At 48.0% G+C, this 14,520-nt stretch overlaps 2 protein-coding genes across 4 annotated transcripts in view; one reads left to right on the forward strand and one right to left on the reverse strand.

Annotated features, from left to right (window-relative positions):
* Positions 1-1,123, forward strand: part of SEPTIN8 (septin 8) — a 41,117-nt gene extending 39,994 nt beyond the window's left edge. Inside the window, exon 10 of the mRNA XM_076349747.1 lies at positions 54-1,123. Within this exon, the coding sequence (XP_076205862.1) occupies positions 54-108 (55 nt within the window). The 3' untranslated portion in view covers positions 109-1,123. The remainder of the gene's footprint in view (positions 1-53) is intronic.
* Positions 1,124-4,563: 3,440 nt separating this feature from the next.
* Positions 4,564-13,964, reverse strand: CCNI2 (cyclin I family member 2). 3 transcript variants are annotated; one of them, XM_076349752.1, is made up of 8 exons: positions 13,934-13,964; positions 12,563-12,712; positions 11,075-11,209; positions 10,230-10,304; positions 8,917-9,057; positions 7,653-7,883; positions 6,523-6,814; positions 4,564-6,424 (listed from the first exon to the last, which is right to left on the reverse strand). In XM_076349752.1, exons 2-8 carry the CDS (start codon positions 12,674-12,676, stop codon positions 6,339-6,341), a joined length of 1,074 nt encoding a protein of 357 aa, XP_076205867.1. In that variant the 5' UTR covers positions 12,677-12,712; positions 13,934-13,964; the 3' UTR covers positions 4,564-6,338. The 3 variants fall into 3 exon arrangements, with proteins under 3 accessions (XP_076205867.1, XP_076205865.1, XP_076205866.1); XM_076349750.1 differs by having other exon boundaries at positions 6,349-6,814; XM_076349751.1 differs by lacking the exon at positions 13,934-13,964 and adding an exon at positions 13,742-13,774 and having other exon boundaries at positions 6,349-6,814.
* Between the last annotated feature and the right edge of the window lie 556 nt (positions 13,965-14,520).

The following is a 14,520-nucleotide window of genomic DNA, read 5'->3' on the forward strand; positions in this document are numbered from 1 at the left end:
TTAATGTAAATAACTGAAACTTAAATACTGATTCTCTTTTGTTCTTTCTGTAGCTTTTTTAGTCTTCCCAGTGCGTGCTCCATAACATCAGGAAGACATGTTAATTAGAAGATTTATTAAGGCCAAAACATCTCATGCAGAAGAAATTAATTGGTGCTTTCACCTTTAAGCTTGCACTATATTGCACAGAAGAGATTATATAGCAAGGACTAAGATGCACTGTATCTTTTGATGGGGAAAAGTTTGCTTGATCAGGTTTCTTGATAAAGTTGAAATCTAAGATACTTGCCAAAAGATAAATTGCTAATTAAGGCTGCTGCATGGCTTGCACTAAAACCAAAACGCTAATCTCTGGGCGAGAGCCCGTACGAAGCAGTTAACGCTGACCGAACTTCCAGAGGGACGAGGGACAAAGCGGGGTTAGCGCGAGGCGAGATTTCAGCTTGCTGCTTGAGCTGCCGCTGTAATGGGGCTTCTGTGTGTCCTCTCCTCGGGCTGGTTTTGGGGTGTAACTGGAGAACCTCCTAACGTCCCTAACCTTTCAGCTGCATTCTCACGTTTCTTAGCAATAACTATTCCGTGTAGCTTTTTTTCTGTAGACTTACGGGTTTTATAACCAAAATCCCCCGACCTTCATTTGTTTAGTTTTCCTAGGGCTGCACACGCGTGCCTCACAACTTAACCCCTTCCCCAGAGCTCCCTGCCCACCTCCCCACTCGCTGCTTCGGGGTCAGGTAATCCTGCCTGGCCGCTCTGAACTCCGGCACTTCCTACTGGGATGTGGTGGGTGAGAATGGAACCATTTTAAAGGACAACTAAACGTTGTATGTTAACGGAGGGGAAACGGTTTAAAGCTGGAGACTCGGCGTTCCTGGTGGTGAGTTCTGTGTTTGTATCAGACTGATTTCCCCTTGCACAAACACTTGTTTAAAGAAGAAAAGGAAAAGGAAAAGGAAAAAAAAAAGAAAAAAAAAAAGTGATGTCTGTGCCCGAGTCTAACTTCACACAGGAACAGGGAGAGGCCCAGCTGATCTTTGTTTTAAAACAACCTTGTAAACGAATCTCAGGAATGACCTTGTACCAAAGCTGGGTTTAATAAAAACAGAACTGACTTGTTTAACAAACTTCTGTTAAAAACACCTTTTGTATGCTAGTTACATTCACTGGAACAAGAGTGCTGTGTCCAAATTCACAACCCTCACTATTATTCCAGTTGCTCTCTGTTAACCCCCTGACCCTGTATATCTGCTTAAAGCGTGATGTCCCCTGCCCACCCCCGTAGGTCTGGGGTGGCTGCTGCCAGCAGCCTCCCTCCCCTTCTCCAAGCTGCTGCTTGCCCCGGTAACATGGGGGCTGGGGGTGTAGGACCGGCAGAAAACCAGTCCTTGGTAGGAGGTTTGAAGGAAGCTTGCGCCCCGTACCCCTACCTCGTGCTGGGTGCTGTGACTGGAGTGGGACAGGGCCTGGCTGTGAACAGCGGGGTGTGTGACAGGAGCCCAACGAGGCTCCCGCTGAGCAGGCTGGGTCTCCATCACCACCCAAGAGTTTGCCGAGACGGAGGGAGGATGGTGTAGAGGCACCGACTGCCGCAGGCACCGAGCTCCTGTCCGCGGGGTGTGTTGTACGCGACAGTCACTGAAACCTCTGGATGCCCTTGGCATAAATTAGAACTTGGAAATAAATCTCAGTCTGTAACAGGTACGTGGCCTGAAAATAACCAAACCGGGCACACGGGGAAGTTCTGGCGGCTCCTGCCACTTGCAGGCAGTAGGGACTAAGCCCCATGACAAGCGTGTTCATCCCACATGGCTCATCCCTGCCTGTCCCTGCTGCTGCGGCGGGCAGGGGCGAGGCACCACGTGCTTCAGTGGAAGTGGGACCGGGTGAGAAGCAGCCAGGGTCTGGCCAGGCTGTGTCTCAGGAGCCGTGGATTCAGAGCTGGAAGTCCACTTAGGCTGGCTCTGTCTGTCTTCATGTCTGTTGTGCCCTGCCCCAAACAGGAGGAAAGCTGAAGCGGTGTGTGACCATCGGGCTGAGCTGAGCAATGAAACACCCTTTGCTGCTGCTTTGATGACTGTTTTAAACTTGCCTGTGTTCTCTTTTGAGGCAAACCGATCTAATTCCTTTGGCAAAGCTTTAATCCGGTTTGGAGCTATTCTCAAGTCAGATTCCCATCTGGATAGATGAATTGGGAATAAAAGCTTTTTTTTTTTTCCCCTCCCAAATTTCTCAGAAGATTTGATTAAGTTCTGTTTGCCGTGACCGTGGTTTGGTCATGCATTCAAGTTGCATGCTTTGCTGAGGAAGAACGAGGGGGAGCTGCCGAGACCTGCCAGGAGTTAATGCATCACTTGATCTAAGTGTACTTTTCTGCATTCTTAAAGAATTGAACTGTAGCTACTGTTCAAATTGAATTTAAAAACGTAAAGCCAATTGGGGGGAAAAAAAACCCCCAAACACCAGAGAGGCAACCCCACAAGTGAGATGTAAAGGCAGCCCAAAAGAATAAACACATAAAAGGCTTTATACACGTCAGGAAGCACTTGGTAACGTCCTGCTGGGTGCTCTGAAAGATCTTTCTGTGATCCCGGTGCTGGTTGCTGTGAATTGCTTCTGTGTAGCAGCAAATTTTGCCAGAAACCTGTAACGCGGTAAAACAACTATTGTATTACTCTTCCCTCTGCTGTTTTCTTGCATCTTGATCAATTCTCTGACCACAGAAGCTTCTTTATTTGTGCAACCATGTAAATGAACTCTTCTTCTAGGTCATCACACGCCCACCGTAAGTAGCGATACCGAGTCAGGTTTATTAACCTGAAACACTCTGGTGAATGCGGGTCCGCAGTAAGGCAGCTTCATCCTTACGCGTAGCGGTTCCTGGGTGACTTGCTTTAGCTGCGACACATTTCCTTTCGGTGGTGGTTTGTGAATGGGAGACGTGGCGGCGGCTGGGGGTGACTCTGAATTGCTTCGCTGTTTCTGTAGGTGATTTAATGTTTGGTTTATGTTTTGGTTCTGATTCAAAATCTGAGCATCCGTGTGCAGCAGGGCTGTCCGCCAGGAAACTTCTTGAAGGACAAAACAATTCCGTGGATACTTACTGTAAGGGATTTCAGATGTAATTGCAGCTTTGTTTACAAGGTGGTGGTAGCTTCGGGCACCTGGAAATCCTGCCTGAAGTTAAGGCAACAGCAAAAGGAGTCTGGGTTTGAGAGGTGTGCCTCACCTGGGCCGCGAGCCTGCAGGGGAAGGGTCCTGCCACTGCCGACACAAACCCGCCCTCACTTCTCTGCCGAGGGCCGGAGCCGGGGACGGGGACCTGTGCTGTGCTCGTGCCCAGAGAGCGGGAGGAAGCAGCCTTCCTTACCAGGTCAAGACGAGGCACTGTAAGAGCTCTTTGAAAATACTCTGTAAATGTTCTCTGGAGTTTTACAGGGACCGAATATTCCCTCAAACAACAATCCTCACAAGACTAGCCCTAAACACATCAGACCTGTGCCGGCACTCGCTGTGCTGGCTGGACCTGGCACGTTCTCGCCAGTAACTGGCGTGTAGCAAAATGGTTACAAGATCCACAGCGGCGAGTTTAGCTGCAGGTAGAATAAACTTGTGTCTGTAGCACGCGTGCTACGCTCAATCCAAACAGGCAGGCACAGAAAGGAGATAGTCATCACCTCGGAAGGGGCAAAATGATTGTTCCTGTTACTGCTGCCGCCTGGACGTGTGGTGTGTTGGTCTTGTTACTCGTTCCCTGTCCAGGCAGCGAGGGGAAAGGTATTAACAGCCTCAGACTCCGTTCTGCCGGTAAGAAGGGAATTTGTGCAGCTCTCGCTATCAAAAATGCTCTCTTCCCCTAACAAGAACGGTCCTGTTGCACCAGCAGCCTCTTCCTGTAGTTTGCAATTTGTTCTTTAGGGCAGGGAGCTCCGTTCTTGACGACGACGGGAACGCAAAGGTAAGTGGCACTTTTAACCTGCTGAGGCCAAGCCACAAGTGCGAGTCCCTTTATCGCAACTCCAGCACTGGGATAGGCGTGCGGAAAGGACCGGTGCTGCCGGAGAGGAGAAGCAGCATATCCCGGGAGAGCAGGCAGGCTCCAGATTTACTGTTCCCATCCCAGTATGTCCTCTTGCACCCTGACGGGGAACACAGGATCCTCGTGGGCCTTTCAGCAGCACTGACGTCATCGTTTGGAATTAACCCCCTGCTAATTTATACTTTTGAACGTTGATCATAGAGATCTGCAGAGGTTTTGAAAAGCAGGTTCGGTCACGGTTTTTAATGTGTCATCCAGCTTACAGGCAAGAAACTATGTGCATAGGCTCAAAGCTGGGGGGGGGAAACGTGAGGTATGATTGTGGTGGTAGAAGGTTACAGCACGTTAACTACTGTGCGCAGAATTTTTCTGCTAGCATTTCCACTGCGTGCAGCTGGTGAAGGTGCTTGAGGTGGGGCAAAGGGATGGGGGGAAAAGCAGAACCAGACACGCACCCCAGCTTCCTGCCAGGGACCTTTGTGGGCTTTTGGCTGGACTCTTCAAGGAGCACACCGAGAACACGCAGACCAAACTTACATTTTATTTAATGAAAACTACAAAAGACAAGTCGCCTCCTTCAAAAAGTCAGGCAGCCAAGTCACAGCTTGTGATAGAAAAGGAAGGTGCTACACTGGGGGGGAGGGAAGAGCCCTACCACGAAATTAAAACCTTCCCTGTGGTACGTAGGCAGGATGAATAAATAACATACCCCAAGGATGCCGCTGCCTGGCCCCCGGCTGTGTGGGCACCTCGTAAACCTCGTCTGGTCTAAAACCGGGCGCCGAGTCCTGCTCCTGCAGCATCCCCTGGCCAGGGCAGAGGCTCCCCCCTGCAGCACAGCATTCACAGTTTGCGGTAGCTTTGACTTGCCTCGTGGGACCTCCTTCGGTTTCACCTCTGGTTCAAGTCACGTCTGCTCACACGTGTCATTTGCACTAAGTCTCTGATACTAAAGGTTTCTTTCTGGAACACTTAGGCGCTGCTTTCTTTGCAGGTTTAAAAAGAAAGGCATGGCTTTCTCCCTGCACGCATACAAAGCTCGCTCTGTTCTCAGTGCCAGTTCTGGCAAATGTAATACTTTAGAGAGCATTATCTGTTAACAGAGCTGCTCAGGACCTCAGTCCTGCACAGCTCGGCATTCAGGAATTCCTCTCCTACACGGTAAGATGATGAGCAAGGGAAGGAAGGCCAGAAACTTTCTTCCTGCACTGATGAGTGCTGCTGTTATGCAGCGTGAGGGTCTCCTTGCTCCTGTCTCATCCCTGTCCCCTATTTATTTATCCTGTGTCATTACGTGAGACACCTGCTCGGCATTTAGCCTGCGCAGGTCCATACGAAACCCTCTCCTGTTCTGTGACGGGACTCGCAGGTGTGGTGGCGTTATTCATCCACTGCTGTCTGGATTATACCTTCAAACTAGGATAACAGTCACCTGAAAATGCTGGCCCTATTGTTTAAAATGAAACAACCAAAAAAAAAACCCCTAAGAAAACACTTATTTTAAAAGAATGTGTAAGGCTGGTTTTGAAAAGTGCAATAGAGGTTTAAACTGAGCTTTGTAGTTTGTAGAACTGCTTTGCTATGGAGATTAGCAGTTAATAAAAACTAACATGGTGGTGGGGAATTAATTAAAGGCATTTTCTATTGTCCAGTCTGGTAAAACAGAATAAATTAAAAAAAAAACCCTGAAAGGCATGTGCTGGTTGGTGAGGGCCCAAGGCAACAGTGATTGTGGACAAGAAGCGATTTCCCACAGCTCGTAGGAACCGGGACTGGGCCTTTAACGGCTTCACCGGGAAGGAGCACAGACCTCAGACCCCTGGATTCCAGGGTGAGGCCTTAAGAAAAACCGGAAGGTTTGGTTCTCAGTCTTCTCACGACTCAATCAAGACCTCGGTTCCACCTGAGGACTACTCTTACAGAGCCAGCAGTGGGAGCTCCCCCTTCCTCGAAAGCAGCTCCTTGTTCCCTCTCCCATGGGGCGAGTCAGATTAGCTCTAATAAGAGAGCAATGGAGCGAGCTGGATGAAAGGCTCAATCTGCCACACCTCATCACAGCTATGGCGAAAAAATAATCTCTGAGACATTTGGTTCTCTCTGGCGCAGTTCGTAGCCTTCTGCCAACTTGATCCCTGAGTTGTAGGATTGTGACCAAGTCCCTCCTCTCCCCAGCTTTCTGTATTTACATGATGTTAAAAACTGAGGGGTAGCACCCACTGCTTAGGAAGGACGTAAAAAATAGAAAGATAATACCTATTTGTCATTATCCTCTGAAAAACACAGCAGCGCTTTTGCTCTGTAGTTACGGCTGGTCTGTCCGCTGGGACCTACTGGTTCTGCAGCTGCTGCTTCCAAGGCAGTAATTCTCCACTAGTCCCTTTCGGGCGGCTGTAAGGGAGGACATGGGGAGCTGCCTTCTCCAGGCCTCAGCTGAGGGCACGAGCCACCCGTGTTCACCCTCCCACCACTCGCTCCCCCGTCCTCACTGTACAGGTGTCCGAAGCCATCGTAGTATTCATCAGTCTCCATGGTGTCATCAGGAATTTGGGCTGTAGTAGGCGTGAAAGGTGCTAAAACTGGCTGGGGTACAGGGACCCTCAACCTCACTTGATGGGAATTCTTCAATCCAGAAGGGTCGTGGTGGGGTAGCCTTGCCTTGGGATGGCCCTGGATGGCTTGACTGATGGAACAGAAAATATAAACGGCGTTGGATGGCTGCAGGCACATTAGCTCTTGATCCACAAGCTCCTTGCAGTGGATGAATTCCGTGCTGTTAACCTGTAAGGAAAGATGCAGATTTTTTGTAAGTTCACGATAAATTACTCTCTCTTCTGGCCACTGCTCCTGTAACTCTGTCATTAGGGGGAGGGCAGGGACGGGCTGTATTGGATGCCTCGATAGATGCGTATCGGCAATATGCATGTTGGCCCTGATGCAAAACACTTGACCAGGAGCTCCTGAACTACTACACAAAGGTGGGCGAGCGCTCCCTCTTCTTAGGAGGCGACGACAGTCAGGAGGGACAGCAGGAGGCTAGGTTATTTCAGACAAATTTGAGACCACAAAATGGGTCGACGGTAAGCTGACAGCCTGGGTCTTTAGCCTTCTAGGTATACTCTCTGAAAAGGCATGTGTTTTGTGAAACTGGAGAAAAGCTTTAAAAAAACCGCAAACATAACAGAGCTTGCCTTTAATGCGTATCATTAGAAGCCAAACTGATTATATTTTACAAGCAATGTAAGTGTACTTAGAAGTTCGCGCAGTCTTCAGTGGGAGGCTGGGGACACAGTGGGCAGGTTTTCAGATGCTCTCAGACACTCCCGTTGTGGGAGAATCTCCCCTTGCTCAGCAGGCAGGGAGCTATCCGTGGCCAAGCAATTTGGAAACCTCCCTTCCCTGCCAAAGGGAAGGCCCTCTCCCCAGTCCCACCCCTTAACTGCAGTTTTATTCCCTCTCTTGTTAGCTCTAGCAAGGTCTGCAGCAAAGGCAGAACATGGACACACGCTTCTCAGAAGGCTGCTAAAGTGCAATGTTGGTTGTAAATACACGTGCGCTTTATTAATTTATCGGTGTCCTGGCCTCAAGATTTGTGACCAAAGGCCATTTTGATTCCTACCTGTGCTTTTTTTAGCAGATCAGTAATAACAGCAAACCAATCAGGAGTCAGCCTCTCCAGCTCTAAGGTGATGATCACCAAAGCCAATGTGGAGCCCTTAAACTGCAATAGTTGGTGGCACGCCATACAGTGCTGTAGCTGTTTGGTCAAGAACGCAACATGGCGGGAAGGATTCATCTGAGGCAGCCCATGTAGTAGATGGGGCCAGTTGGACATCACCATGGCATGGAACTGGAGAGAAGTATATATATATATATATATATATAAAAAACAAAAACGCAGAGGTCAGTGAACTTTGTATGTTTTCATATGTTATCAACCAGAAGTACAGACTAATTTCATCTCATATCAGGAAACCTAAAGGGTTCCCCCCCCCCCTTTTTTTTTGTGTTTTGTGTTTGTACTTGCCAACCACTGAACTGTTTTTTCGAGCTTATAATGAATGTACAAGGTCAGTGTTTCCTAACAATTTCTGAAGTTTCTACGTTATCCAGATTGCTATCCAGGAGAGTCAATTCAGGCCAGCAGATACGGATAGAATAAAACCGATAATAATGACTGCGCACTGAATTTACTGAGGAAACAAGCACCTAAGAAAGGCAGTTTTCACAATCAGCAGCCTAAGATGGCTTAATATTTGCACATAACCTTAAAAAAGGGATCCAGGATGTGTTCGTATCACATGATTTTTGCCTTACTAGCACATGATCGTTTCTTGAAGACAAAGTTTAATCGTTTCTATCAAATGTTTAGTAACTGCAGTGTGAACTAAGTGCCAGATTGGAGTAGTCTCATTGCCTAAAACAAGGGTGAATAATTAGTGGGATGAAAAGGAAAATGGTTTAAGAAAAAAACCGTGTGTGTGAAATGTAGCAAAACTCTGACAGCTTTCTATGTACAGTATTAATAGAACGGAAATAGTTAGAAATATTTTTGCAGTGTGTATTTAAAAAAAATAAAATAGCGTATAGTTGTGCATTATGAGAATCTTTTTAACATCCATTTTAGTTGTCCTTTAAAGATGGGAGTAAATTTTTTGAGCAAAATGAAAGGTTTTAAATAGTAGAAAATTTTAAAAATAAATAAATTAAAAAATCACTGTAACATTCTTCAAAAGACTTGCAGATAGCTGAGAACAGGTAGCAAAGCATCTTGGGAAGGATGTGTGGGTGTGTGTATGTGTGCGCATCTGTGTTTTCTAGTCTTATTTGATAAGGAGCTGTTTCTTTAAAGAAAAAAAAAATTTGCAAAATTTAGTGCTTACAATGTTTAAGAAATCCATTGGTGTTGCTGTGTAAAGATCCCAATGAAGCTTGTCTAGTATAATTCTTTCCATTCTCAAGATCTCAGCTGGAGAGCGTTTACAACCACTCTGCACTGCGAGCATCTTCACCGATGGTATTACCTGTAAAAAAAAAAAAAAAAAGTTAAAAATAATAAAGAAGCCACCGTCCTACACAGTGCTGTGCGTGTTTCTCTGTATTGCAAAGGGATCTGACAAGTTTATACACATCCCAAAGCGCTAAGCAGAGTGCTCGTTCAGGAGACCGCTTTCCTAGGTGACTCCCATCCTAAACGAAGACTGGCCCACGCTCGCCAGAGTGCAGCTGGCTACGAACCCACAGCAAGAACGATGCCGTTCACCTCCTGGGTCACCGTGAGCCTCCTTAACGCTGCATCGGCGATGCACGTTCCCTGCCACCAGTCTCATTCGTTTTGCTCCTCTGACAAGGAGGAGGCTTCCTGTTGGCCTGTTTTACAGGGCCTCCTGTGGGTGTCTTGTTTTCTGCGGTCGTTGACTCAGCTTCTCCTTTTTAGCGGAGAGGAAAAGAAGAATAACCTCAGCGTGGCACATCCTCAGAAAGGCTATGAAGAGCGTTTCACTACAGCAGAGGTTGTTCGAAGAGACATGTGTGTCTGACTCCCAACTCCTAGGTTTCCTGCTCTTTTTCAAAACAGAATGAAGGGAAGAGGAGAAATGCAATCTGAAATGCTTTTGGCTCATGTTTGTAAATGTCTTCTGCCATGAGAGGTTATCCTGTGTCATCTCACACTTACATGGGTAGTTGCTGATTTTACGTGCTCACCTTGAGGTGCAGATTTGAGTCACTTCCTCGCCAGGTTCAGAACCCACTTTCGACTCCAAGCAAACTCATCTATTTTAAGCTTCCTCTGAAGAACCTCTGCTCTGTCTCGCCTACCTTACCCTCCCAGGACCTACTACAGCACCCTGATGCTGTGCGCACAACGCTGTGCGTGTGCATCTTGACTGTCCCCTCCCCCAGACTAAGCTTTACTGCGAGCCGTGGATTCTGAAGAGAGGAGAGAGGTTTAAGGGCAGGAGGAGGAAAACACATCCATTACGTAAGCAAACACAAGTCCTTCATCCATAAAGGTCACAATTCTTTCAAGCAACGATGAAACAGGACTGAAAATGTTACTGTCTCCCCTTAAGGACTACTTAGGGTAAACAAGTTAACACCTCCACATTATGCCCAAGTTGTTGAAAGACCTGGAAACACGAACAACTTGAACGCAAAAGATGAGTTTAGTGTGTTTAAAATTAAACATACAGACCTCATCTTCTTCATTGGTTTTTGCTGCGAGGACAAGGCAGGAAATTGCTATGCACTGAAGATATTTTAATTGGGCCTGAAGGGAGAAGAAAACACTGAGTAAAGAAGATAACAGTCTTGGGGGGGAATAACTGTCATTCTATGACAGATGCACAAGTTTCAAACTTTCATTCAAGTTACAGTTGCTTCTGAATTAGTTTAGCTGCAGAAAGATTCATTTGAAGCTGGAAATAGAGCAAGGAAATCCAAAGTGAAACAAAGTAAATCCTCTTCCTGGTGCACTTTTTATTCATGTATCCCACAATTTTTAGACTATGCAATGCCACAGTATTTACAATGCAATGTTATGCCTCTTCTCAGCTGAGATATTAATATGCTTTTGCTAAATGCCAGTATCAATCTAAATAGAATTGAGAGCTGCAAGGCTCAGTTCAACTCATAACTTTGCCGTTGCTTCAATAGCAGAAAAGGTTGGCCCCACGGTTTGGTTAAAAATAGTGGTTCAAAATGAAAATATTGAAAGTGATAATGCAAATGTTTTCTATTTAGCAGAGACAACCAGATGATAATGAGTTCTTTGTACTTATCACAGCATTTGGACTACAGTTGACACAAACACTTCTACGGAGGACTGTAAATCAGTGGAACCTCATCGAACACTCGAGTTCATATATATACATATATATATATATTTATATGCTTAAAAGCCTTCCCCAGCGAAGACCCTGGCTGCTCCCTAAATCTGCTGCCAAACATAGTACCTGCTTTGTGTATAAACTGATTACATACCCCTTACATCCCCAGTCAGTAATCTAGCCAGAAAAAAAGCTGACAGAGATTCTCTACCTTTACTGATGCCAATAACCGGTTAAGAATGCTGGTAGCTAAGGCAAATGTTTCAGGGTAAAACTGGAACCGAGAGCTTACTTCTGCAATCCAGAGAACCGCTTTCTTGTAACACGACAGAGAGATATCTGTGCCCTGAGGGGAAGAAAAAATTAGCAGAAAAATACAGTTAGTGCTTTGATGATTTTGTTAACGTATCTCCAAAGGAAGACTCAAATCATTCCAAGTGCTCTAATTAACATTTCAGATGTCTGGAGGCTTGAAATGAAGAAAGTTCTGGGCTGTGTCTACAGAGTGAGGCAAATTTTGGAGCAGTTTAAAGCACTCATTCGCATTGCCCACCCAGTCAGGCTCTAGCTGTGCTTACAAGGGCCTGGTACTGGATTGTGCCCGAGTACTGAATGGGGAAGCACCCAGCCCGCCCCTCGCACGGTGCGTATGAACCACCCAACTGAGCTCTCACAAACGAGGTGCTGAGCGTGCTCATTATTTCCCCCCTCCTGAGAAAACTGAAGCCTCCGATGCGGCACATGGTTCATTCAGCCAGCCTCGACAGGGAGAGAGAAACGGGAGTCAGGAGCAGGTTTTGATTGACTCTGCAAGATTCCTCTTTTTTAACAGCCCTTGAACTTGCTTCGCGTTGGGACCACAGAAGCCGGGTTTATGACTCCCCCAAGGCACAAGGCAAAACGTACTCAGTTTTTTTCTTTCTTATATCTTATTTGAAGATGCATTCAGGTGAGAGGAAGGACGTTACTCTGGCTGCCATGAGTGCCCCACATGATCTGTGGCACGTATTTGAACACTGCTGTAGAACTGAAAGGGCCACGCGGCTACACAGAACAGACAACATTTACTACCAATTCATTTAATATTACTCATTGCATTATCCATTTCACTATCTTGCTTTATTTGGTAGTAAAAATACTTGGTAAAAAAATAGCATTTCTACGCTATTGCAAAAGAGAGGAGGCTGGCAGGGCACTTCTGTGCATTCTTCCACGATCTGATGCACTTTACAGAAGCAGCTGAGCGTAACTGTTTCCATTGTGCACAGAGGGCCATTAAGTGTTCCAGCTTCCTAAGGTAGCAGACTGACTCGCTTTAGCAGCCGGGAATGGGGCTGGGTTTCTGTCAGGCCTCAGCGAATTCCCTTTTCTCCCATCTGAATAGACGGGACTCAAAGACCGTGTCGAGCACAATTAACTCTAACATGACATACTTACGGCTTTACCATCGATTGTCTGCTCTCACCGGCTCCACCAGATTTCCCAAAACTACTTGAGTCAAAACAAAATGCGAAGCACCTGGTTTACATGGGGCACTAATAAGATGCAAGATGGAACAAATACAGACCCTCCTCCCCCCCGTTCCTTAAGCTTAGTCCATGCGGGATGACTTTTGCATTCAGGTGGATTAGATGGCAGGACCAGCACTGCGTCTCTGCAGAGTCCCTTAGGCACTTCCAAAGAGGACGAGGGAAAATACCTTCAGGGCGAGATTCTGGAAAACTGGCACTTTCCAAATCCTAGCCTCTCTGGCTAAGGCATTTTCCAGGAAGAAGGCAAGTCTCGAGCCCTCTGGAGGTCCAGGGCACTTCATGGCAAGTCTTTGAGCCAGTTTCCCTGATGGGAGCCGCTGTCAAAACCAAGAAAAGAATTATAAAGCAACATCCCAGCTCCTTGAACTAACTATGATTTCCTCTCCTGATGCCTTTCCAACTCCGAGAACTAAGTCGGGAGCAGCCATATGACTTGTTTGTTTGCAGACAGAGCAATCCTGCCATCCATTTTCCCAGGGGGAAGCTCACGATGAAAGAAAACATATCAGATGGCTAAACAATGGTGCGGTCGAGCTTTTTTTCCTCCCGGGCTGTGTGAAGGCTTGCTTGAATAACCTTGGGTGAGCGGTACCTATTGCTCTGTTTACCTTGTTTCACACGTTCAGCTCTCCATTTGCAGAGCCATTAAGTTGCAACCCGTTATCATCTGATTTCAAGTTTCTGGCAAATAGAGGTCTATTGTCTCTGTACAGAAGCTCGAAGATGACTGTTCTTAGCGGGTTTATTAATTCCCAGTTAACAGTTTTCCTTAAAGCAGTCTAATCTTTCTCTCTTGCTGCTGAAGACATGCAACAGCAACACTTTGGAAATTCCACTCTCCAGACTAAGCACGTATTTACATCAAATAAACGTTTCTGTATAATATCACGTAAGAACCAAGCAGTGAGAACGTCTCAGCCTGAAAATGAGTATTTCAATGCTTACATTGTGGTGTCTCTTTAACAGCAGAAAAAAGATGTTACCAGATAGAAAATTTCTGCTTTTCTTTGTAAGTAGTGGTGGATGCGGGCTTCCTCATCAGTGTTTTCTGGAAGCTCACACCATTATCTCTACAGCTCCATTAAAAACCCCAAAGTGACATGAATCCTCTGGAAACCGTTCTACATTTCTAAAGCTGAAACTCGGTGATGTGTGTGTTTCACCGGGCACGGGAACCGCACATGACTTCGGCTTTTGCTACCCCTGGATGCCAGAGCATCCAAAGCCGACTGCCCGGACCATTTCAGCAGAAGGAGAGCCGGAAAAGATTTATCTGTCCAGTTTGATGCACTGAAAAGATTACCTTTCCGTAGCTAGGGAAAAAATAGAATTAATTAAAAGCTCACCCTCCGGCTAACCTGAACGCGACTGTCCCCGAGAACGACACCGAGCGGTTCCCGCACCACCGGCGCCCGGGCTGTCCCTCCAGTCCCGCACAGAGCCCGGGGGCGGCGGGGAGCCCCGTCCCGTCCCGTCCCGTCCCCGGGAGGAGACCCCCGCCCGCGCCCCGCCACAGAGAGCCGCCGCGCCCTCCTTACCCGCCCGGCTGGGCCGCGCCGGGGGTGCCGGGCCGGGTCCGGCCGGGCATGGGGGCGGCGGGCGGGCGGGCGCTCGGTGCGGCCCCGCCACCGGAGAGCAGCACGGCGGGGCTGGGCCGGGCGGGAGGGGCCGCGCCGCCCGCTGACATCCGCGGCTGCGCGCAGGGCCCGCCCCGGCCTGCCCGGGGAGGGTGGCGGGCGGCGGCGGCGGCGGCTGCGGAGGCCCGGCGCGGATCCGTGAGATGTTTCGCTCCCCTTCGGTGCCCTCGGGCGCTGCTGAACGCCTGAGCCAGTAACTTCTGTGTAATAAAGCCACCACGGTAAAACCCACAACCGTCTAGTGGGCGAGAAGGTCCTTTTCGGCACGGCTCCTCCTTACCGACTTCGGCGGGTGGCTGACCGCAACCTCCTCGCGAGCGCGCCTGTCCCGGGAAGGCGCAGCCTCGTCCCGCTCGCAGCTTGATCTCACGGGGAACGGCTCCGCTGGATCACCAGATCGCCTCTCCCCCGGCCCAAACCGCTTGGCAGGTCCCGGGCGAACGCGGGCTCAGCCCGCGCGGCTCTGTCTCGCCTGCGCGGAGATCCTT

Source organism: Aptenodytes patagonicus, chromosome 12 (genome assembly GCF_965638725.1).
Source record: "Aptenodytes patagonicus chromosome 12, bAptPat1.pri.cur, whole genome shotgun sequence".
NCBI classification, from domain to species: domain Eukaryota; kingdom Metazoa; phylum Chordata; class Aves; order Sphenisciformes; family Spheniscidae; genus Aptenodytes; species Aptenodytes patagonicus.

What these genes read in the sequence shown, in the direction of transcription:
- CCNI2 (XM_076349750.1), bottom strand. Translation starts at nt 12,676, where the DNA reads ATGAAGTGCCCTGGACCTCCAGAGGGCTCGAGACTTGCCTTCTTCCTG. An exon ending in GGTTATTGGCATCAGTAAAG is followed by an intron (nt 10,305 to 11,074) that starts GTAGAGAATCTC and finishes TTCTCCCTTCAG; the next exon opens with GCCCAATTAAAATATCTTCA. An exon ending in ATCTGCTAAAAAAAGCACAG is followed by an intron (nt 6,815 to 7,652) that starts GTAGGAATCAAA and finishes CTTTCCTTACAG; the next exon opens with GTTAACAGCACGGAATTCAT.